A 23,439-nucleotide genomic window follows, 5' to 3' on the forward strand; every position below is an offset into this window, starting at 1 on the left:
CAGATAGAGGAGTCAGCAAGGGGGTGGCTTTATGGTTCAGGAAACTGCATTTGGAAGGAATGTGGTGAAGAGATTTAGCTAGGCTCAGGGAGCTTAAACAAAGCTTTGAATATATAGCTACAAGGCTCAGATATTCCTGCTAGATTCCTATGTACTGACCACTCCCACATTCAAGTAACATAAAAGCTTCCCAAACCTAGACAGGCTGTGGATTATTTCTTGGAGATTTGTAATGTGCATGCAACTGTAGGCCAAACTGTATCTCAGAGATGGGTGGCAACCCAGCTCTGGGGAGCCTCTGATTCTGTTTAAGACCTAACTGGACTGTGGCATAGCAGGTTGTCCCTTCCCCCACAGCATTGAGCTGGACTTCTCAGCCCATTCAATCAAGTCTGCGACATTCCTGGCCGCCACCCCCAGCCTTCCGCTTGTGTTATCCCTGGCCTCTGTTCTTCTGAGAACAATACAGCTGCTTTCTCCTGGAAATCAAGGCTGCCTCAGGGCAGTCTCACCTGGAAACATCCTGGGACTTGTGAGACGTGAAGTCCTTTAATCTCAGCAGGCAACCTGCTGAGAAGAGGAGCCAATGAGTTCTCAGATGTCTCTTTAAAGTAGGGGTGGGGGTGGGGGGGCAGGGTTTTACTTTAAAGGCTATATATTGTTTAGAATAATAGTAAAGTTTGGTCTTGATCGGCAAATGTGTCGTCCTGACTCATTTCTCTTTCGTCACCTCCCCATTTATCCCCAGAATTCTCTTCTAGGTCTCCAGTTCACCTGTGGTTGTGGGCAGCCACAGACTGGCGCCTTGAACACGGACTGACCTGATACAGGAGAATTTCCTGAGGTGACCCTATCTCACGAACCTTCGCAGAAAAACGGAAAGAAGATGGTATCCTGCAAGGTAAACAACTATAGGAGTTAAATGCTAGCACTAGTGTAAGATTTTATCCTTTGAAACTATTGTTGTGGGTGCGGAAGGATACAGCTAAGCAAGCAGAACAGTGTTGACCCAGCACAGTATCTGCTTGGGATAGATAGTGGAAGATGGGGCAGGAACGTTCTCGGCAGAGTTGTGCCCACAGCATTCAGGAGCTGCTTCAGGAGAAAGGGATAGGGTTTGAAGAAGAAAGGTTACAAGATTTCTTAGATCAGATAGATTCTTGCTGCCCATGGTTCCAAGAAAAACGAACGGTAAACAAGAGAACTTGGGAAAGAATTGGTAATTCGCTAAAGGCAGCCAAGGCAGATAATATTACCCTCTGCCTCTGGACACTTATAAAGGATGTTATAGATGAAGGAGCCCTGGAGGAATTAGAGATTATGCAGGAAGAACTTGAGGAATCTCAAGAAGAAAGCCTGCCGGAGAAGACCTCCTCAAAAAAGGACCCTCTCCACTCTAAGTTACAAAAACGTGGAGATAGTGCTGATGAGCTAATTATAGAAAAGGTAGCTCATCCCAAAAAGAGAACAGCTGAATTTCATGGGGAAAAATGGGCCCTCTGCTCCACCTATGACTTTGGTTATGGGAGATGAGATCCAGAGAGTTGAAGTTCAAGATTAAGTTACTGAAATTGACTAATGAATTACAGGAGCTAAAAAGGGTATCAAATACTAGAGAGAACAATGATCTTGAGACGCGCCAATCGCCTCTAGAAAGAGCTGTAAGTCAGGCTCGTGGAGAAGGGCAGGATACGTCAGAACTGTTAGCTTTTCCTGTTCTTGAGATCGAAGACCAGGAGAATAGGATTAGACAATATCAGACATTGGAATTCAAAGTGATAAAAGAACTAAAGGCAGCTGTGGCTAAGTACGGCCTTACAGCTCCTTTTACACAGGCTTTATTGGATACTGTGATAGAGTCGAATTTAACTCCACAGGATTGGAGAACTCTGTGTAAGGCTACTTTGTCAGGAGGAGATTTTTTGCTTTGGAGTTCTGAGTGGTGTGAGGCTAGTAAAAGAACTGCCACTATAAATACTCAGGCAGGCCATCCAGAATGGAATGCTGATATGTTACTGGGAGAAAGTGTATATGAAGGGAATACTAATCAGATTGGGTTTCCTATCGCAGTGTATGCGCAGATTGCGATGGCTGCCCACCGTGCTTGGAATCTTTTACCATCGAAGGGAGATCTCAGTGGAAGCTTAACAGGTGTCAGACAGGCTCCTGATGAACTTTTTCAGGATTTTGTGAACAGATTATTGAAAACAGCTAATAGAATTTTTGGAAATTCTCAGGCAGAAAATCCATTGGTCACTCAGTTAGCTTATGAGAATGCTAATGCAGCCTGCCGTGAGGCCATCAGACCTCACAGGGGACGACAGAGTTGGCTGGTTATATTCGTCTCTGTTCTGAAATTGGCCCCTCATATAATCAGGGTCTAGCAATGGCCGCAGCTTTGCAGGGAACCACCATCCAGGGAATACTTTCGCAGAGACGAGGAAATAAAAAGTGTTTTAAATGTGGAAGTCTGGGTCATTTTAAAAGTGATTGCCCTAACAACAGGGGTGCTATAAGCAGGCAATCAATTTGCACCCCAAGAATCTGTCCTAAGTGTAGGAAAGGAAACCATTGGGTTAGAGAATGCAAATGAATATCTAACACTGATATTCAAGGCTGACCGGTGTCAGGAAACAGGAGAAGGGGCCAACCCCAGGCCCTGATTCAACCAGGACAGTTTATGGAGTCATGCAGCTCCTGCCAAGCCAGGAAAATCTATCTTTGAGCTTATCAGAGCAACACCAGGAAGCGCGGGACTGGACATCTGCAGTACCTTCTAGTCGTATTAACCCCAGAAATGGGTGTCCAGATTCTGCCTACAGGAGTCTTTGGACCTTTACCTGCAGGAACTTGGGGATTACTTCTAGGACGAAGCAGTTCTACTGTAAAGGGGCTGCAGATTTATCCAGGTGTTATAGACAGTGACTAACTATGAGGGAGAAATAGAAATTATGGCTGCTTCCCCTCATGGTGTCATAACTATACCTGCTAACCAAAGAATTGCTCAACTTGTTTTGGTTCCTTTACATCCACTGCCTTTCAAATTTGTTAAGGATAAAAGAGGACAGGAGGGCTTTGGCTCCTCCGGAGTGTATTGGGTTCAATCTATTACTAAGAAGAGACCTAACCTTAAATTAACAATTGAAGGAAAGGGTTTTGAAGGATTAATAGATACAGGAGCTGATGTAACAATTATTAAAGGACAAGACTGGCCATCTAGCTGGCCTTTGACGGAGACACTTATGCATCTCCAAGGCATCGGATATGCTAATAGTCCAAAACAGAGTGCGAGACTTCTAACTTGGAAAGATAAAGAGGGAAATTCAGGACAAATCCAGCCTTATGTTATGCAAAACTTGCCTACTACCCTTTCGGGGAGAGACCTTTTATTACAAATGAATCTGATTGTGTGTAGTCCTAACGAAACTGTCCCTAGGCAAAAGTTAGAGCAAGGATCTTTGCCCGCTCAGGGGCTTGGGAAAGAAGGGCAAGGCATTAAAAGGTTTGAAAGCCCCCAGCCTAACTAACACTAGAGGTCTGGGGCATTTTCAGTAATGACCACTGTCTTGCCTGCATCCCACGCCGATAAAATTCAATGGCTTAATGATAATCCTGTGTGGGTTGATCAGTGGTTTTTATCTAAAGAAAAAACAGAAGCTGCCTCTTCGCTAGTGCAGGAGCAGCTAGAGGCAGGACATTTCAGAGAAGCTCAATCTCCATGGAATACCCCAATATTTGTTATCAAGAAAAAATCTGGTAAATGGAGATTGCTACAAGATCTAAGAAAGGTTAATGAAACTATGTCGCCCATGGGAGCTTTACAAACTGGTCTTCCATCTCCCATGGCTATTCCTAGAGGATTTTATAAAATAGTTATAGATTTAAAAGATTGTTTCTTTACTATTCAATTGCATCCTGAGGATTGTGAAAGATTTGCTTTCAGTGTTTCTTCTATTAACTTCATGGAACCTGTGAAAAGATATCAATGGATAGTTCTTCCTCAGGGCATGGCTAACAGTCCTGCCTTATGTCAGAAGTTTGTGGCACAGGCCATTCAGCCTGTAAGACAACAGTGGCTGGATATTTACCTTGTCCACTACACAGATAATATTTTGGTTGCAGGAAAAAAAATACTCAGACTTTGCTTTTATGTTTTAAAGATTTGCAGCAAGCTTTAGCCCCTAAAGGATTGCAAATAGCTCCAGAGAAGGTACAAACCCAGGATCCATATAATTATCTGAGTTTCAAACTTACAGATCAAGCTGTTTTTTCCCCAAAGATAATTACTCGCAGGGACAATTTAAAAACTTTAAATGATTTTCAAAAGTTACTGGGTGACATTAACTGGCTTCGCCCATATTTAAAGCTTACTACAGGAGAATTACGACCTTTATTTGATATTCTAAAGGGGAATGCTGATTCTACATCCCCTAGATTATTAACTCCAGAAGGACTTTTGGCTTTACAGCTAGTGGAGAAAGCTATTGAAAATCAATTTGTTACCTATATAGATTACTCTTTACCTTTGCATCTGCTAATTTTTAATACAACTCATTAGCCTACAGGTTTGTTCTGGCAAAAGGCTCCTCTGATGTGGATTCATTTGAGGGTGTCTTCAAGGCGTAATATCTTGCCATATTATGAGGCAGTAGCCCAAGTAATTGTGCTGGAAGAAAGCAGACACTAACTTATTTTGGCAAAGAACCAGATATTATTATTCAGCCTCATAACGTAGATCAAGATGCTTGGTTAAAACAACATAGCACAGATTGGGTGCTTGCTCAAATAGGCTTTGAAGGGACTATAGATAACCATTATCCTCAAGATAAATAAGTTTTTAAATATGTATGAGGTTGTATTTCCTGAAATGACATCTTTACAGCCGTTGCATAGTGCTCTTTTAATTTTCACAGACGGCTCTTCCAAAGGAAGAGCTGGATATCTTATTAATAATCAACAGGTGGTTATAGAGACCCCTGGGCTTTCTGCTCAGTTATCAGAACTGACAGTGGTATTATGTGTCTTTCAATCTGTAAGTAGTAACTTTAATCTCTTTACTGACAGTGCTTACGTTGCATTTTCTGTACCACAATTAGAGACCTGCGGCACATTTAATTTTAATACGCCAGCAGGATCCTTGTTTTCACAATTGCAACGTATCATTCTTGCTAGGAAAAATTCCTTTTACATTGGCCATATAAGAGCTCACTCCGGTCTTCCTGGAGTTTTAGCTGAAGGCAATCAGTGCATTGACAGAGCTCTAATAGGAGAGGTTTTAGTTTTAGAACCCGTGGAAATGGCTAGACGTGATCATGATAAATTTCATCTTTCTAGCCATTCATTAAGACTCCATCATAAGATCACAAAGGAGCAAGCAAGAATGATTTTAAAACAATGCCCTAATTGCCTTACATTAGCACCAGTTCCTCACTTAGGGGTTAATCCAAGAATGATTGTAAAACAATGCCCTAATTGCCTTATATTAGCACCAGTTCCTCACTTAGGGGTTAATCCATGAGGCTTTATACCTAATCAAATTTGGCAAATGGATGTAACTCACTATGCAGACGTTAGAAAATTAAAATTTATACATGTTTGCATTGATACTTGTTCAGGATTTCTTTTTGCTTCTCTACATTCGGGAGAAGCCTCTAAAAATGTAATCAATCATTGTTTACAAGCCTTTACTACCATGGGATTACCCAAGGTCATTAAGACAGACAATGGACCAGCCTACTCTGGTAAGAACTTTATCTCGTTTTGTAAAGAATTTGGTATTAAACATAAAACTGGAATTCCTTATAATCCAACGGGTCAAGGAATTGTCGAGTGTGCTCATCGCACCCTTAAAGACTGGCTTTTTAAAACAAAGAAGGGGAATCTATTACCCCCCCCCCCCCAGGTCACCCAAAGCACACATTGCTTTTGTTTTATTCATTTTAAATTTCCTGTAGACTGATTCTAATGGTCAATCTGCAGCAGATAGGCACTGGCACCCTACCAGTTCCGATTCCTATGCCATGGTTAAATGGCGCTACCCTCTGACTAATACATGGACCGGCCCAGATCCTGTTTTAATCTGGGGCAGAGGGTCGGTTTGTATCTTTTCTCAAAAAGAAGATGGAGTATGATGGCTGCCAGAGAGGTTGTTAAGACAGATAAACACACCCTAAAGCTGCTGGTAAGTATAATTAATTCACAAAGGCATTCCCTAAGCCGCTTCTCACTTACTTGGGAAGAAAGGTTCCTTTGTGCTCTTGCAGTTAATTTGCAAGCCAGGCCTCTTGCCTGAGTCACAAATTTGCAATCAAATTGAACGCCTTGGGCCTTCCGGATACTGTCCAAGCAGTTTTTTTTTTTCCCCTCTTAATCTCTTTTTGTGTTTCAAGCAGGAATCTCTCAGATACAACACTAGAAGATGGGCTGTTACAGCAATGGCTGCCAGGACTTGAGGATGGGCGGCTATGAAAGCTAGCCAGCTCATATTCACAGAGCATTTACTTTACCAGCGGATCCTCAAAAAGGAGGCTTCATAGAAATCGGATCTATGCATGTTTGTTAATTTAACAAACATGGGCATCAGTTTGAGGTGCAAGGCGAGGCACTGCAAGGGAAAAGGAAATGTCCTGCTTCCGAGTTTCCCTGAAAAGCACGCCCGGCTGCATAGGGGTTGACATTGAAAGACTGTCCTTAAATTATTAAGGCAGTCTATTTCCCCTCCCCTGAAAAAGATGTCAATTAATGTTTAAGGGGGCCGAGGCCTCTGCTTTCCCTCACTGGTTAAAGCCCGTCGTCTTTTGACGAATATATCTATCCACTGAGTTTTTTAAAAAATAAATAATTAAGGGGGAAATTGTCCCTTCCCCCACAGCATTGAGCTGAACTTCTCAGCCCATTAGATCAAGTCTGTGACATTCCTGGCCGCCACCCCCAGCTTTCTGCTTGTGTTATCCCTGGCCTTTGTTCTTCTGAGAACAATACAGCTGCTTTCTCCTGGAAATCAAGGCTGCCTCAGGGCAGTCTCACCTGGAAACATCCTGGGACTTGTGAGACTTGAAGTCCTTTAACCCCAGCAGGCGACCCGCTGAGAAGAGGAGCCATTGAGTTCTTGGATGTCTCTTTAAAGTGGTGGTGGGGGGGGGCAGGGTTTTACTTTAAAGGCTATATATTGACTAGAATAATAAAGTTCGGTCTTGATTGGCAAATGTCATCCTGACTCATTTCTCTTTTGCCGCCTCCCGATTTATCCCCAGAATTCTCTTCTAGGTCTCCAGTTCACCTGTGGTTGCAGGCAGCCACAGCAGGTGTCAGGTGAAGCATGAGGACACAGGGAAGAGAAGGGCTACAGAGTTGCTACAACCAGATCAGAATGAAAATGACCTAAAAGGAATATGTGCATATAGAGCAGTGAGTATTCGCTTCAAGATCAGCCAGGGGACAGATGGAGAACCTCTCATGGTACCAGAGGAAAATGGGCTTTTCACCTGATGTTACTCAACTCTGAGTTTCCACTGTCTCCCTCCCAGTGCAGGATTGAGGAGAGTTTGCTTCTGTTCACTGTCAGGAGCCTCAATGAGAATACTGCTTAGTATGTTAAGACAGAAACTACCGAATGAATTAGGTCTGGGTGAAATTGAATCTGATGGGTTAGGAGACTTCAATGAGTTTATATAAGAATATCGCAATGTTTTTGAAGCATATTTCATAGTCCCTTGAACTACAAGAACCTTAGATAAGATGAAGCTCTCATTTTATAGATCAGAGTTGAAGGATCACATCCACAGGAATAGGACTGGATCTCAAAACATTCAAATGAAATCCCTTAAGAGTTACTTCTGCCAGACACAGAAAACAGTCCCATGAAGGAAGTTAAATAATACAGAAGCCAGACAGGATATGTCTACCCTGGAAAAGGCAAGTCCAAGGACACAAAGGAAGTTAAATGGCGCAGAAGGATGGGGTCTACCCAGGAAATACCTGGAGTGGCTTAAAGTAGTGCCATATGAAGGGGGGAAGGAAAGGATGCAGGACAGCTTGCTATGGTATCCAGGAAGGAAGTTTTGTGAAGATGTAGGTAGGGCCTGAGGAATTGCAGGACTGTGGGGGAGCGGTACAGGGTGGAAGAGCAGGCAGACGGAGGGATGAACTGCCCAGTATAGTCCAGAGGTTTGTAGGAGCCCAGGGGGGTGGATTATACTGAGGAGACAGAAACATATAACAGGGTTAGAATATGGAAAGCCACAAAATCAAGCTGTGAAATTCATGATATTAATAACAGGGAGACATTCAAGACTCTTGAGCTCCACTGAGAATGAAAAATAGTCTAAATTGATTGAAAAATAGTTCTCAAATTGAAGATGTTCAAAATATTTAAACTCCTTTGTTCCCCCAATACACTACTGTCAGAAAGCTTTTGGATGATTCAAAGCTGACTACAAATAATTTTTTGTGTGTGTGTGTGTGTATGTATGTATGTGCACATGCATACATATATGTGTGTTACACTAGAGTATTAAGCTATTGTATTACATTTGTCATATTCATTAAGAATACTTTTTTGGATGATCATATATTCATTAAAACTGGAAGGTTCCTATATAAACAGTTGTTTGGTAAGTTGATAAGTGAAAATATATCACATGGTAAAAGACATGAAATCTATGATCATTGCATAAAGTTCCAGAAACACTTTATTTAAAAATGGAGTTGTAAATGCATAACAAAATAACGTAATAAATGTAACAAAAATAAATAAGGAGAATGTATTCATACAAAATAAAAATAACATAGTAAAAGGCCAAATGTTTATAATTGAACAAAACTGTGTAAACAAACAATAACGTAAGTAGATAATTTAATACTTTCTTAGACTCCTTATCTTGTATTCTTCATGTGGACAGACTCAGTACCAAACGTTAACTAAAGAGGGAACAATCATGATTATTATGTATAATTTTTTCTTGAAATGGACTGACCCTGCTTCAATGTTTTGTTTATTCCTTCAAAGCAACTCACTTTGCTTTTATATTTGTTGAAACCCTTTTGAAGTTTTACTTCATAAGAACTGTGAATTTAGCTTTACAAGGAGAACAAATCCTTTTCTGTTTTTTAATTAAAAAAAATATGAGATCCATTACACAGCAGACTTATGTTTTACATCTTATAAAAACATTTTGCATTTTTATTAACTGATCCAACATCATAGGACTTCTTAGATCCTAAAAAATCTTGAAGAATAGTTACCTTTTCCTTAAAACAAATGTAGCATAGGTTATTGCTAAAATATCAAAGACCACATCACAAGGCTGCAGTTTATTCTTTTTAGACTGATGAGCCTTTGGAGCAAATCCAGGCCTATTAATATATTTAAAAGAATTAAGATTCGCCCAAATTATAGTGTTCTGGAAACACAAAAATAATTCCTTTATTTAAAAACTTATCGAAATGTGAGCTTACTGGAAAGAAAACAAAACAAAAGAAAACGAAGTTTAGAGAAGATATTTTTCACAGGCTTTGTTTTTAGTAGCTATAAGCCCAAAGCCTTAGTCGTCGTTGCTGTCTTGCAGGGTCCTTACAAATGTGTGAGACTGACAAAGGGTTACTATGGATCTATAGGGAAACACTGAAGCAATTCAATGACTGGGAGTGGAACTATCAACTACTCTCACAACTACTGATTCTTCACATCTCCTAATGAAGAAAAATTAACTTCATGATCATTTTGGGGGCCTTTCTGCAACATAAAAACTTGGTAACACAGGACAAATATACATGTTCTTAATTTTAAAAATATACTTCACCTAAACTATCTGTCAAGTTTAACCTTTCTATTCATTTAATCTAAAAGGAGAGACAAAATCTTATTTCCTTAAAAAAGAAAAACAGAAGAAAAGGAAAAAAGGAAAAAAAGTGCCAAATAGCTCTGTATGAAAAGTGGAGTAAAACACTGTGGGGTTAAAACAAATACAGTATTGTCAACTTCCTATGTACAAATGTCAGTCCTTAATGACATACGCATACGTCCATCTATCACTCCCAGTAAATCTTAGTGCAAACATAATAGTTAATTTCCATAAACCCCAAGACAATTACTTAGCAACAGTTATAAATCACACTATGTTGGAAAGTCTCAGGACGCAGGATGGCTGCTGTGGAGGGCCTGCTTCACTCGACAGAGCGGGGTGACACTGGGTCCAGCGACTGTGAGTAATAATATAAACCCTAGTATTAAGAAGCAAATTGAAAGGTTTAACAATCTGTACAGCAGATGAAGAAGTTCATCTCAGGGAGCAGCTTGGCACAGGAGACACAGGGGCTCAGAAATGTGGGTAATTTAGTTTGTTTGTAGGTCACAGCATGGCTTCAAACAAACAAACAACAAAAAGAACTATGAAGGGAAAGGATGCAATGATATGATTTAATCTGAAAATCACAGAACCACAAAAGGCAAAGCTGACATAAGCTGCCTCTTGCTAAGTGTGCTTCAAGTGGTTGTCTGAGTAGTTTGAAGAGACTGGTATGACACATTAGAAGTAAAAATAAATAAATAAATCAAGAAGACAAAGATAACAGGATTGTTGCTGACCAAGCTCTCTTGTTTTGTATGTGAACATCATGCTGCTTCCAATACCCCTAGTCACTGCATGGGTAACGTCTCTAACAAACAAGGGACCGTCATTCATGTACTGTAACATCTTCCTCTTCCCCCTCAGGGTTGAACCTATTGAAATGGATACTGAAATCAGCCTCAGATTCGGCATTCTCAAACTCAGTGGAGGCTGCTGCTGCTGCTGCAGCAGGGTGTAGGGCTCTAGTTTCTGGTGGGCAAAGTGCTGGAGTCTGACTAGGGCTGCTGTGGTTATTAACAGGACTGGTCTTCTGTTTTGGTGGAGATGGCAGGATAGCATTGGGAAATCCCATGTTGTTAAGAGCCTCCAAAGTTCCATCTGGGTCAATCATGGCATTTATCACTGAAGGAAATAAAAAGTAAAAAGAGATATAATTCTGTTTTCAGTATGGATATGAATACTGCTTATCATTAAGAGAGACTTTAGCTAAAGTAAGCTAGTAACCTGAGTGCTTCTCCTAGGACTCTGCAGTCCCTATAATTATTTTAGGTGACTGTGAACAGTGCTTGGAAGGGAAAAAGCCAAGAACTTTCTGGATCTTGCTTTTACTATCATAGTGAGGTACGGAAAATACTGGTTATGTTTTTAACATCCAGATTTTATCAATACAAATTTCAGCAAATGTTCAGGATCTCTGTGCCAGGCATGGTGCCTCAGAGGTGTAGGAGGATCAAGAGCTCCAGATGGTGAGGTCGAGACCAATCTGCATACAACACTTTAGATCAAAAGTGAAACAACAGAAGAATTTTATATTGGGAACTATCTATCCATTCACTTTTATGGGGCTTGGAAATAAGTCAGAGCCTTACACATGCTAGGCAGATACTCTAGGATTGAGACTGACATCTCCAGTCCTTTATAGTGTTGTAAAACTTTCCTTTTATGAATAACTTGGAGATATTCAATTCTATACTTTTATAAGTACTGGTTGATATATTCAGTCAACCAGTTTAATAATTAAGAATATACGAAATATATTTTTAGAAATGGTATACACTGAGCTGGTCTCAAACTCATCCTCCTGAATACTGGCATTACAAGCATCCACCAGAACGCTATACACTACCATATCCGGAAGCATCATTACTTAATTTAGTAGTAAATTTACCTTGCAACTGTTTTTCAACTCTTTTCAGCTCCTGTAAAATAGAAGAAATCTCCTGTAGGGAAAGAAATATCCCAAATTAGCTTACTAAATTAAAACATTCATATTACAAGAAATGCAACTCATTATCTTTATGGTACTGCATTAGTAGCTACACCAAGGACATCTAGCAAGTAAAATCCAATTTATAATCTTTAATAATGAAATTTTGTTCAACAACAATAATAAAATTTCAAGCTAATTTACTAATAAAGAAAGGACAGTTTTGAAACATCTGATCAACTTTGTAACATTTTAAAATGGTACTGGTGAGGTCTTTTTTTTTTTAATATATAAAGTGAAATATCAACATAGGAGAAAAATCTGATAAAACTGTGCTTTTTAAATAGAAATTATGTCAATTTAATATTTAAGTTCTAAACTTTAAGCTGCTTCTTTCATAATGTAAAGTTATGTGAACAAGATGCGTCACAGTAATTAATAAATACAAGATCCTCCTTAATGCTCTCTGTAGCCTTGAAATAGCAGATACTTTAAACACCACTGGATGAAATGTAACTGAATCTACGCATTCATACAGTGTTTTAGAATGTAAATGAACAAACATTCAAACTATGCCTTTTCCCTACAAATGAAGCCATGCTGCTGAAATGTTTTAAACCTGAAAAACCCCCATACCATGCTTGAGGTTTTCACGACAGGGACTTCGCTTTCAGCTCTTAGCTTGTTTTCTATGTCATCCCAGTTCCGGTCTTTGTCTTTAAACAATATTCTACAGTCAAAAAACACAGCTAAATTGGTTATCAGAAATCACACATTTAAAAAAAATACTTTTTCTATACATACCCTCTTTTATTTTTAACTATCCATCTTAACTATCCATCTTAACTAATCCATAATGTTCAATCCTATGCATTGGTTCATCATATCTGTGCCTCAAGCTTCAATGATGAATTTCATAAAAGATATTTAACTTTATTTTAATAAAAACCTGTCATAAGTTTTTCATATACCAGAACTCAAAGCTCACATGAAAGGTAATAAAAATATGGAACATTTGAAATTCATCTTACTTATAGAGATCTTTAATGTTTTTCTCAACCATCAAATTTTAAAAACAGTAAAATCAATTAGGCAGTGTGTTAATCTCTAGAGTCTCTGGACTCAAGTCTAACTAAATGTCAAACCCACAGCATTTTCCGTGAGGGAGTCTATGCAAGAGTCAACAACAGCAAGGTACAAGGCAGGCAGTTGTGTGAGTGACTACCTGGATAAGGATGTAGCTATTAGGGAGGGGGATGTGTATTTCAGTAAGGTAGAATAAAATTATATGATATACTCAAGCTTTCTCATCAGCAAGCCACACATGATCATACAATGTGATTCGTGACATTTTCATGGACAACAGTATATATTGAGAGCACACATTTTATTTATTACGTATCTATAGCTTTTTAGGATTAAGTACAAACTCAGTAATAAATAGCTATGTCCTGTACTTAACTGTGAAGGGGTCAAAAAGAATGCTACAAATAACATACAGCCAAAAATCAATCAGTGAATAAATTTGGAGATTTTTTCATGAACAGCCACCCACCTCTTGGTGATAATCAAACCCAGAGCCTTGCACATCCCTTTTCAACTCCTATCTAAGACTGCAGAGTCAACATTCATTTCACTGAATGGTTCTTTGCTTAACACTTCTATATTTAATTTTAGAGTATAACTATATTCAAAACAGCAGCAATTGCTTTGCTTTACCAGCACATATATGGATGTGTTTCATCGTCAGTTAAACCGAATATTTGAGTCAGGCTCTTACTCAAATATTCCTGAGGCATAACTCTTTCTCTGGTTATTCATTGGCAAGGCATATGACCGAGGCCTAGATATTTGTTAATTTCTGTGTAATAACTAATTAGTTAAGCTTTTAAATGGGCTTCACCCCAGCGAACACTAGTGCATCTGCATGTGGGCCCATGTTGACTAGAGAGAGCATCACAGATGGATAGGGTGACTGGTGAGGAGACCTCTTACTAGTGAAAGAAAATGAGATCAGCAAACTTAGGTCTGATATGATCACAGGGAAAATAAACCTCATGCAAGACAGTGTCAGAATTCTAATTACATGATTACCAAGTATGAGTAAAGTACAAACAATGGATTGATATATAAGATCAGACTTCAGAAAATTCAGTATTTTAATAGTTAATTTCTCGAAAGTTAACTGTGATCCTTACCTTTCAAATTTTTATTCAGTTCCAGCTTAATTCACCAAAATTAGATTGATTTGTAGTTTTCATCTCATTTATTTAATCAGTAGTTTCAATAATAAAAAAGGAGACCAACTGAGTTTCGGTGAGAACAGCAATCGTGAATGGTACAGTTAATACTTAAACGAAGCAAATGAAACTCAGACATTTTTGGTGAGTGAAGCAGAAGGAGCTTGAGCCCAGGCTGACTCACTCAGGTAAACAAGCTACCACACACGCCTTTGCTCCAGTGAAGTTTAATAGAGTTGTACTTTCCATCTTGGAGAAAAATCAATGCATACTAATAAGTGTAGCCATTAGAATAATTAAAAATACCTGTTTACCTAGACTCATTATAAAAAAGCCGAATATTCAATTCTTAAGGCAGTATGCCCCAATTTCAAGCAAATACTAAGGACCTATCAATATTTTACAGATACTTTTGAAAACATAAAGGTATTAAGTTTTAAAAAGCCCTAGATGTAGAACAAGTGATCATGATTCCATCTGTTGAGACTTGAGAACTGAACTTAAAGGAAGAAAAAAATACATATACACATGCTAAATATTGTATGTATAATATAATTATATCTTAAACATTTATAGTTTTGAACCATGCTCATATACTGTTAAAAACTACAAAAAATTAAGAGGAAAGCAAACAGTACAAATCACACTATTATTTTTTTAAAACAGGGATATTTTAAAACTATATTTATTTGGTTGTTTATTTTCTAATTTATGTTCTGTGCTGAGGAACAATTCCAAGGCCTCACAAAGGACAAGGTGGCCCTGCCACTCAACTGTCACAGAGTTTGGCCTCTATCCTCAGCCCTGGTTGCTACTTGTTTTTATTAAGAATGTGGACCTACAGCTGAACAGTCTACGTAGATTTTAATCATTTAAGGCTGCTGCATCACAGACTTCCACAGTCTTAAGAGCTTAGCCTGATACCTTACTCAAAGACACTAGAGTCCAGATTGAGTAATAGAAACCTCAAGAGTTTGCTAAGTTTAAACTATTTACTAATATTTTGTGAAGAAGAAAAACTATTTCAGTACTAGTAACTGAAAGTGTTAATTCTCATAAGCAATGAGTTTATGACCAGGGCCATTGATATGCCAAGACTGCTCCTTATATCTGAAGTAACTGGTAAGAGCAGCAGTAAGAACCCACATCAGTGTCGTTACTAGTACCTGATTTTCCCAGCTGTTTTATCAATGGATTGCCTTATCTTCCTAGAGAACTGAAAGACTGATGACAGGAGCAGATTATCTCCCATGACCTGAAACAGAAAAAAGTGTAGTAATGTATAGTTACTGAATAACTACTAAGAACACTAGCAGCAATTCATTATACTCAAACTATTGATGATAATTTTAACTTAAAATAAACAAATGATGTAATTAGAGTAAGTAAATCCAGAAAGCAGAAGAAACATCACAGAGTGTCTTTGTTAAATAACTTGCCAATGTTCCCTATTATTTTGGTCACCCCATTTTAAAAAACAACCTGTTTTATCCTCTTTAATTATTACCATGACTCTGCCTCTCATATTTCTAATTTACATTATCATAATAGGGACAATGGAAGTAGAGCACTATATTATTTACTTATTTACCAAATCCTATGAATTCAAAGATGAGAAAGAGAACAACCACTAGCTCTTCAGAGACAAGCGAAGTAGTAAATGTTCATGATGGGTGTTGGTATCGCCTCACTTGACAATAGTGGTAAAACTAGAGGCTAGAGACCAAACCTTAGTCCTGTGCAAGAGCAGCAATAGCTCTTAAATGTTGGGCTATCTTTCAAGTTTCTTATTTTTCGAAATGATTAGTTTAATAGTTTTAAGAAATACTGTTTTTTCAAGAAAATAAGTAGTCTTCCTATACTCAAAGGATAAAAAGGCTGAGAAAGAAATTAGGGAAATGACACCCTTCACAATGGCCACAAACAATATAAAGTATCTTGGTGTGACTCTAACAAAACAAGTGAAAGATCTGTATGACAGGAACTTCAAGTCTTTGAAGAAAGAAATCCACCAAGACCTCAGAAGATGGAAATATCTTCCATGCTCTTGGATTGGCAGGATGAATTAGTAAAAATAGCTATTTTGCCAAAAGCAATCTACAGATTCAATGCAATCCCCATCAAAATCCCAACTCAATTCTTCATAGAGTTAGAAAGAACAATTCTCAAATTCATCTGGAATAACAAAAAACCCAGGATAGCTAAAACTATTCTCAACAGTAAAAGAACTTCTGGGGGAATCAGTATTCCTGACCCCAAGCAGTACTACAGAGCAACAGTATTAAAAGCTGCATAGTATTGGTACAGTGACAGGCAGGTAGATCAATGGAATAGAATTGAAGATCCAGAAATGAACCCACACATCTATGGTCACTTGATCTTTGACAAAGGAGCTATGATCATCCAGTGGAAAAAAGATAGCCTTTTCAACAAATGGTTCTGATTCAACTGGAGGTCAGCATGCAGAAGAATGCAAATCAATCCATACTTATCTCCCTGTACTAAGCTCAACTCCAAGTAGATCAAGGACCACCATATAAAACCACACTGAAACTAATAGAAAAGAAACTGGGGAAGAGCCTTGAGCACATGGGCACAGGGGAGAATTTCCTGAACAGAACACCAATAGCTTAAGCTCTAAGATCAAGAATTTGACAAATGGGACCTCATAAAATTACAGTTTCTATAAGGCAAAGGACACTGTCAAAAGCACAAAATGGCAACCAACATATCCAACAGAGGGCTAATATCCAAGATATACAAAGAACTCAAGAAGGTAGACTCCAGAGAGCCAAATAATCCTATTAAAAAATGGGGTACAGAGTTGGGGAAGTGCCTCCATGAGATCCAGTTGTGGGGCATTTTCTCAATTAGTGATCAAATGGGGAGGGCCCCTTGTGGGTGGTACCACCTTTGGGCTGGTGCTCTTGGGTTCTATAAAAGAAAAGGCTGAGCAAGCCAGGGGAAGCAAGCCAGTAAGAAACATCCCTTCCCTGGTCTCTGCATCAGCTCCTGCTTCCTGACCTGCTTGAGTTCCAGTCCTGACTTCCTTTAGTGATGAACTGCAACGTGGAAGTGTAAGCTGAATAAAGCCTTTCCTCCCCAACTTGCTTCCTGGTCATGATGTTTGTGCAGGAATAGAAATCCTGACTAAGACAAGAGCTAAACAAAGAATTTTCACCTGAGGAATATTGAATGGCCAAGAAGCACCTAAAGAAATGTTCAACATCCTTAGTCATCAGGGAAATGCAAATCAAAACGACCCTGAGATTTCATCTCATACCAGTCAGAAAGATCAAAAACTCAGGAGAAAACAGGTGCTGGCGAGGATGTGGAGAAAGAGGAACACTCCTCCACTGCTGGTGGGGTTGCAAGCTGGTACAACCACTCTAGAAATCAGTCTGGCTGTTCCTCAGAAAACTGGGCATGATACTTCCAGAGGACCCCGCTATACCACCCCTGGGCATATACCCAGTGGATACCCCAGCATGTAATAAGGACACATGCTCCACTACTTTCATAGCAGCCCTATTTATAATAGCTAGAAGCTGGAAAGAACCCAGATGTCCCTCAACAGAGGAATGGATATAGAAAATGTGGTATATTTACACTATGGAATACTACTCAGCTATTAAAAACAATGAATTCATGAAATTATTAGGCAAGTGGGTGGAACTGGAGAATGTCATCCTGAGTGAGGTGACCCAATCACAAAAGAACACACATGGTATGCACTCACTGACAAGCGGATATTAGCCCAGAAGCTCAGAATACCCAAGAAACAATTCATATAACACATGATGCCCAAGAAGAAGGAAGGAGAGGCCCCTGGTCCTGGAAAAGCTTGATGCAGTAGTGTAGGGGAATACCAGGACAGGAAAGTGGGAAGGGGTGGATTGGGGAACAGGGGAGGCGGGAGGAGGGCTTATGGGACTTTCGGGGAGGGGGAATTCAGAAAAGGAGAAATCATTTGAAATGTAAACAAAGAATATATCAATTAATATATATATATATATATATATATATATATATATATATATATATATATATATATATATATATATATAAAAGAAACACTGGTTTTTAGGTTAACTTAGAATTAATCTTGACTCTTGTATACATTATTATCTTAGCTTGGACAACTCTTTCTATTTAATAACAAAATAATGAATTTGGTACTCCTGACATAACTGGAGCCTAACATTACCTACTATGGCACAGCAGAGATGCCTCTCAGACACACGTCAAAGTCTGCAGCTTACTTACTTCATCCCTACTCCAGGTTCTCCGTCTTGTAATTGTTAAGTGGTCAGGATGCTCTGCTGGCTGAGGTCTTGAGTCAACAGACCGACCATTGTTTCCTTCTGGTGTTTTAGAATGAACTAATGGAGGTATCTTTCGGAAGTTGAGACTTTCATCAAAAACACGATCAACCAACTAGTAGGACAAAAGCAAACCCTTATGAGAACAGAATAGTGAAAAGTCTAGAAATACTGGCATTATAATTCTTATTAGAGAGAAATGATTTCATCTCAAGTAGTAACAGAAGCATGACATCTTCAATAAACCAATTACTTTTTAAATAAGCACGCCAAATAGGTCTCTTCTATAAAGTAGATGTTCATCTATGCTAATCTTACTTTCAGGATCAAAAATACTTAACTATGCTAAATTCAATTCTTTCATGATCAAGATGTTCTCCGAAGGGGGTAAAGTAGATGCTTTACGAGAAAAAACCTGAGCCACGTAGGTGGACACGAGCTCACTTTACCCACACTGCCTTACCAGCACAAAATAATGTGTCTTTTTCTTTTAGTTTTCTATCTTGTTTTTTTCCTTTTCCTCCCCAAATCCAGTGCCAAATTTCTTCACAAGATACATGAATGGTAAATTCAATTAAATTTATAAAAGGAAACAAAATTAATCCATATAATAAGTATTTTGGTCTTAATCAAACTTTTAACAATGATAAAGAACATACATCTTCTTACAGTAACACTAATGTCCTAGCATCGATAGTGCAGACTATGGACATGCAACACCAAGTAACAGGTTTACCGACGAAAGAATAACTAGGGTAACATTCTTAAATAAAACAAAAGGGGAATGAAACTCTATTCCATGAAATGTTCAGCAATTCAACTGGGGCTCAGTGAATGAATAACCATGTTAGGTAAAATTTAGTTAGAAAGCTGAGAAAATAATATTATTTAAATGTACCAGAGACATGTGTATGTCTTGCCACCATGAAGATCCTCTTGGTTTTGTTTTTTTAACCAACAAAGACAATTTTTATATACATTTGTAATTGATCAGTGTGGTAACAAAACTCTACACAGATTAATGAAATTATCATTTATTAAATTAGAAAACATACAAACAAAAAATAAACAAGAAGTGAACATTAAGGAGCTTTATAAGAAAAAAAATGAGACAAAAAGCAACAGAAGAAAAGATTATCAGGACAGTTTACCAGGATTAAATGTCCAAAAGGCTAGGCATTTTTGGTTACTATTTAGAAATTAATAAAATGAAGAAGTTGAGTTATCAGTATGAGGGACTAGCAGCATTTTTCTATAAAGTGGTAGATAGTAAGTGTTCTTGGCTTTGCCACCATATGGTCTGCCTGAGAACTCAGCTCTTCATTGCAATACAGAAACAGCCACAGACAACAGTTAGGCAAATGAGAATGGCTATACTGCAATAAAACTGAAATGTGAATTTAAAATGATTTTCATGTTATAAATCACTATTATTTTCATATTTTCAATCATTTAAAACAAATCTATTTCTAGTTTTTAGTCCATATAAAGACAAATTAGTTCCTTTAAAAGGTTAACTTTTGGTTTACACTTTCTCTCAAGATAAAAATAGCCAACATGGTTAGAGACTATAGTCAACCTTCCTTGAAAATATTTTTTAAATGCTGTTTGTTTACTAGAGGTGCTAAATTTCACAAGATATATAAATGGTAAATTCCATATATGGACCTCTTTTTTTTTTTTTTTTTTTTTTTTTTTTTAAATCACAGCTCTGTAAACAATACAGCAGGAGCACCTTCATGCTATTAGGGGGTAGTCTACTGTCCAGAGGTGAGTATACAGGGGAAGGTATGTAAACTCCATACCATTTTATCTAAGAGATGGAATATTCTCAAGTTTTGATAGGTACGAGGGAAAAACCACATATCACTAACTTTAAGTTAAAGATACTGTGTGGAACAACATTATGCAAGTGGTGTCTCCTGGAACTGTATTGTTGGAAGCCATGGTTCTGGGTGGGCGCCACTCTATAAATGCTAACTTATATATTCCAGGGTTTCTAAGAATATTTGAGTATTTATGTGTATATATGAGAGAAATAGTATTTGTATAATATATATTTCAGTTTTTAAAAACAATATGGTAGATATCTGTCAATAAAATTAATATTTTAAAAACTGTAGAAGTTGTCTTCTTTGCTATTAACTAGTAGTGACAATTTCTTTTTACTGTCAAACTTCATTGAAATCTTAGTCATTTGTTATACTTCATTTTACCTTCCAAATAACATCTATATTCACATTTCAAGTAAGATTATAGATAGGTAATCAATAGGCAAAGTGCTCACAACTAATCAATTTTCCATTTTTATGTTAATAGTAGACCAAATATTAGCCTTTCAGTCTTTGCTAATTGTTACAAAAAATAAATTTGTTAAAGCAAAGTTGGGAATGTAGATCTGCGTGCAGACAGGGAGGGTCGACATAACTAAAAGAAACCAAGCAAAAAGCTAAAAGCAAAAGAAATTAAGAAAAGCAAGAACCTTATGCATTTCTCCATGAAGATCTCCTACCTCTTCTCTAGTGTCTATGGCAGAGCCAGGGGTGGTGGCAGCAGTGCTTACTGTGGTACTGGGGGCAGTGCCTGAGGAAGTCACGGAATCAATTTCCCCTGCTACGTCGTTGATCTCCCGAGCAATGAGAGCAAGATCTTGGCTGATCCTGGCAATAATTTTAGAAAAGAAATATAATTTCCTTTAAATTAACAGCTCTAGAAACAATCAATTTTGGCAGTCATGTAACTTGTAACTCTAATTACAGCTAGATATCCCAAACTTAAGACTCTTCGGAAAGCTCTTTACTATTTTGGTACACAAAAAAATATAAATTTTTAATTTCAAATACTAACATTAATGAATTAAGTTCCAAATAGTCTGTAAGATAATATCTTTAAATATACATTTTGAATACTCTTGGCACTAACATGTCACAGAGATCTTAAATTTGGAAATGACAGAATTCAGAAAGTATCTGAAGGCGGGCAGTGGTGGTGTATGCCTGTAATCCCAGCACTCTGGGAGGCAGAGGCAGGCAGATTTCTGAATTCAAGACCAGCCTGGTCTACAGAGTGAGTTCCAAGACAGCCAGGGCTACACAAAGAAACCCCATCTCGAAATACCAAACCAAACCAAACCAAACCAAATCAAACCAAACCAAACCAAACCAAACCAAACCAAACCAAACCAAACCAAACCAAAAAACCCCCCAAAAAACCCAAAAAGTATCTGAACATGGATAACAAGAAACAAAAACATTTCACTAACTTAACTGATGCTTAGTGCTTCAATTATAAATATAAGCATCACACTACAGTGAAATTGACAAGGCTAGAGATCTTTGTCACCAACAGAAATCACATGATAGTTGTTTAGAGTCATCTATAGGGACTACTTTTACAAACTTAAAGTTACCCAACTAATGACATTTACTAAATTGTTAATCAAGAATCATCAGCTACTATACTGCAAAATAGTTTGATAATTGTATTTTAGCATTACTGACATTCTTTGTGATTCTAAGAACTCATGTTCATGACATTGGGAACACAAAGCTAGCTTCCTAAGCTGGACCCAAGGGTCCTGAGGAAGCAACAAGTTACAGACTGAAGCGCTGTGCGACACTACTCACAGCATGGATTGAAGCGCTGTGTGACAATGCACAGCATTCTCTATCTGATGTCATCGGAGGACCATATGCTCTTCTGAAGTAGGACTGAGCTGATTTGTTAATAAATAGACCTCACTAGTTAAGTTCAGTGACCTGTCTGTGACTGTACAAGGAAGGACCAGATGTACTTTACTCCTCCAGTCTATAAAGCTTTGTGTTCACTAATACGGGCTCATGAAATCATGGAATAACTACTTACAGATTTTGTTTGTTCGTTTTGAGACAAAGTCTTGCTACATCTGCCTCTGCTCCTGAGTACTAGGATGGCATGTGTATGCCACAATGCCATGCCAGGCAAGCACTAGTCTACCAGTCACGCCTCCAGGTCACCTCTAGTTAGTAGTCACATTAAAGTGAAAAGAGTTTTCTCTTAGCATAAAAAAAAACAAAAAACTTTAAGAGAAATAACAGAATGGTATTATTGATATTCCCATACATCTTAAAAAGAGATTGCAATTCTTAGAATTTTTCACATTCTATATTTGTTGCCATAAAACACAATTTGGCTCCTTTCACAGAGAAGGACCTAGAATGATAGAATATACTTTTTTTTTTTAATTTTTAAATGTTTTTATTTTTTTATTTGATATATTTTTATTTACATTTCAAATGATTTCCCCTTTTTTGGTCCCCACTCCCCGAAAATCACATAAGCCCCCTTCCCTCCCCCTGTTCTCCCATCCATCCCTTTCCACTTCCCTGTTCTGGTTTTGCCCTATACTGCTTCACTGAGTCTTTCCAGAACCAGGGGCCACTACTCCGTTCTTCTTGGACCTCATTTGATGTGTGGATTATGTTTTGGGTATTCCAGTTTTCTAGGTTAATATCCACTTATTAGTGAGTGCATACCATGATTCATCTTTTGAGTCTGGGTTACCTCACTTAGTATGATGTTCTCCAGCTCCTTCCATTTGCCTAAGAATTTCATGAATTCATTGTTTCTAATGGCTGAATAGTACTCCATTGTGTAGATGTACCACATTTTTTGCATCCACTCTTCTGTTGAGGGATATCTGGGTTCTTTCCAGCTTCTGGCAATTATAAATAGGGCTGCTATGAACATAGTGGAACATGTATCCTTATTACATGGTGGGGAGTCTTCCGGGTATATACTTAAGAAATCTTTTTAAAAAGTTATATAAAATGTGGGCTTAAGACTAAAAATAAATTTCTTTTAGATTGATATGTATGAGTGCTTGCCTAAATGTCTATGCATATGCATACATACACACACATATATGTGGCAGACATGTTCAGCTGATGCCCAAGGGGGTAAGAAGAGGGTGTTGATGACTGGCTGTGAGCCACCATGTGTGTGCTGGGAATCAAATCTGGGTCCTCTGTGGGAGACACAATGCTCTTAACCTCAGCCATCTCTCTCGGCCCCAAATGGGATTTTGAAAGATGTTCAAGGAATATAGCAATTGTGTAAAAATT

The 23,439-nt window shown here is 38.1% G+C and overlaps 1 protein-coding gene across 10 annotated transcripts in view; it reads right to left on the bottom strand.

Annotated features, from left to right (window-relative positions):
- Window positions 1-8,672: 8,672 nt before the first annotated feature.
- Window positions 8,673-23,439, bottom strand: part of Cep170 (centrosomal protein 170) — an 80,688-nt gene continuing 65,921 nt past the window's right edge. For 6 of the 10 annotated variants that reach the window (XM_052200136.1, XM_052200135.1, XM_052200132.1 and 3 more), the window contains 6 exons: window positions 20,820-20,997; window positions 18,282-18,452; window positions 15,182-15,270; window positions 12,412-12,505; window positions 11,737-11,788; window positions 8,673-10,970 (listed from right to left, as the gene is read on the bottom strand). In XM_052200136.1, coding sequence (XP_052056096.1) covers window positions 10,675-10,970; window positions 11,737-11,788; window positions 12,412-12,505; window positions 15,182-15,270; window positions 18,282-18,452; window positions 20,820-20,997 — 880 coding nt within the window. In that variant the 3' untranslated portion in view covers window positions 8,673-10,674. The remainder of the gene's footprint in view (window positions 10,971-11,736; window positions 11,789-12,411; window positions 12,506-15,181; window positions 15,271-18,281; window positions 18,453-20,819; window positions 20,998-23,439) is intronic. The other 4 variants (XM_052200137.1, XM_052200129.1, XM_052200134.1 and 1 more) reach the window with 2 other exon arrangements.

Source organism: Apodemus sylvaticus, chromosome 12 (genome assembly GCF_947179515.1).
Source record: "Apodemus sylvaticus chromosome 12, mApoSyl1.1, whole genome shotgun sequence".
Taxonomy (NCBI): Eukaryota; Metazoa; Chordata; class Mammalia; order Rodentia; family Muridae; genus Apodemus; species Apodemus sylvaticus.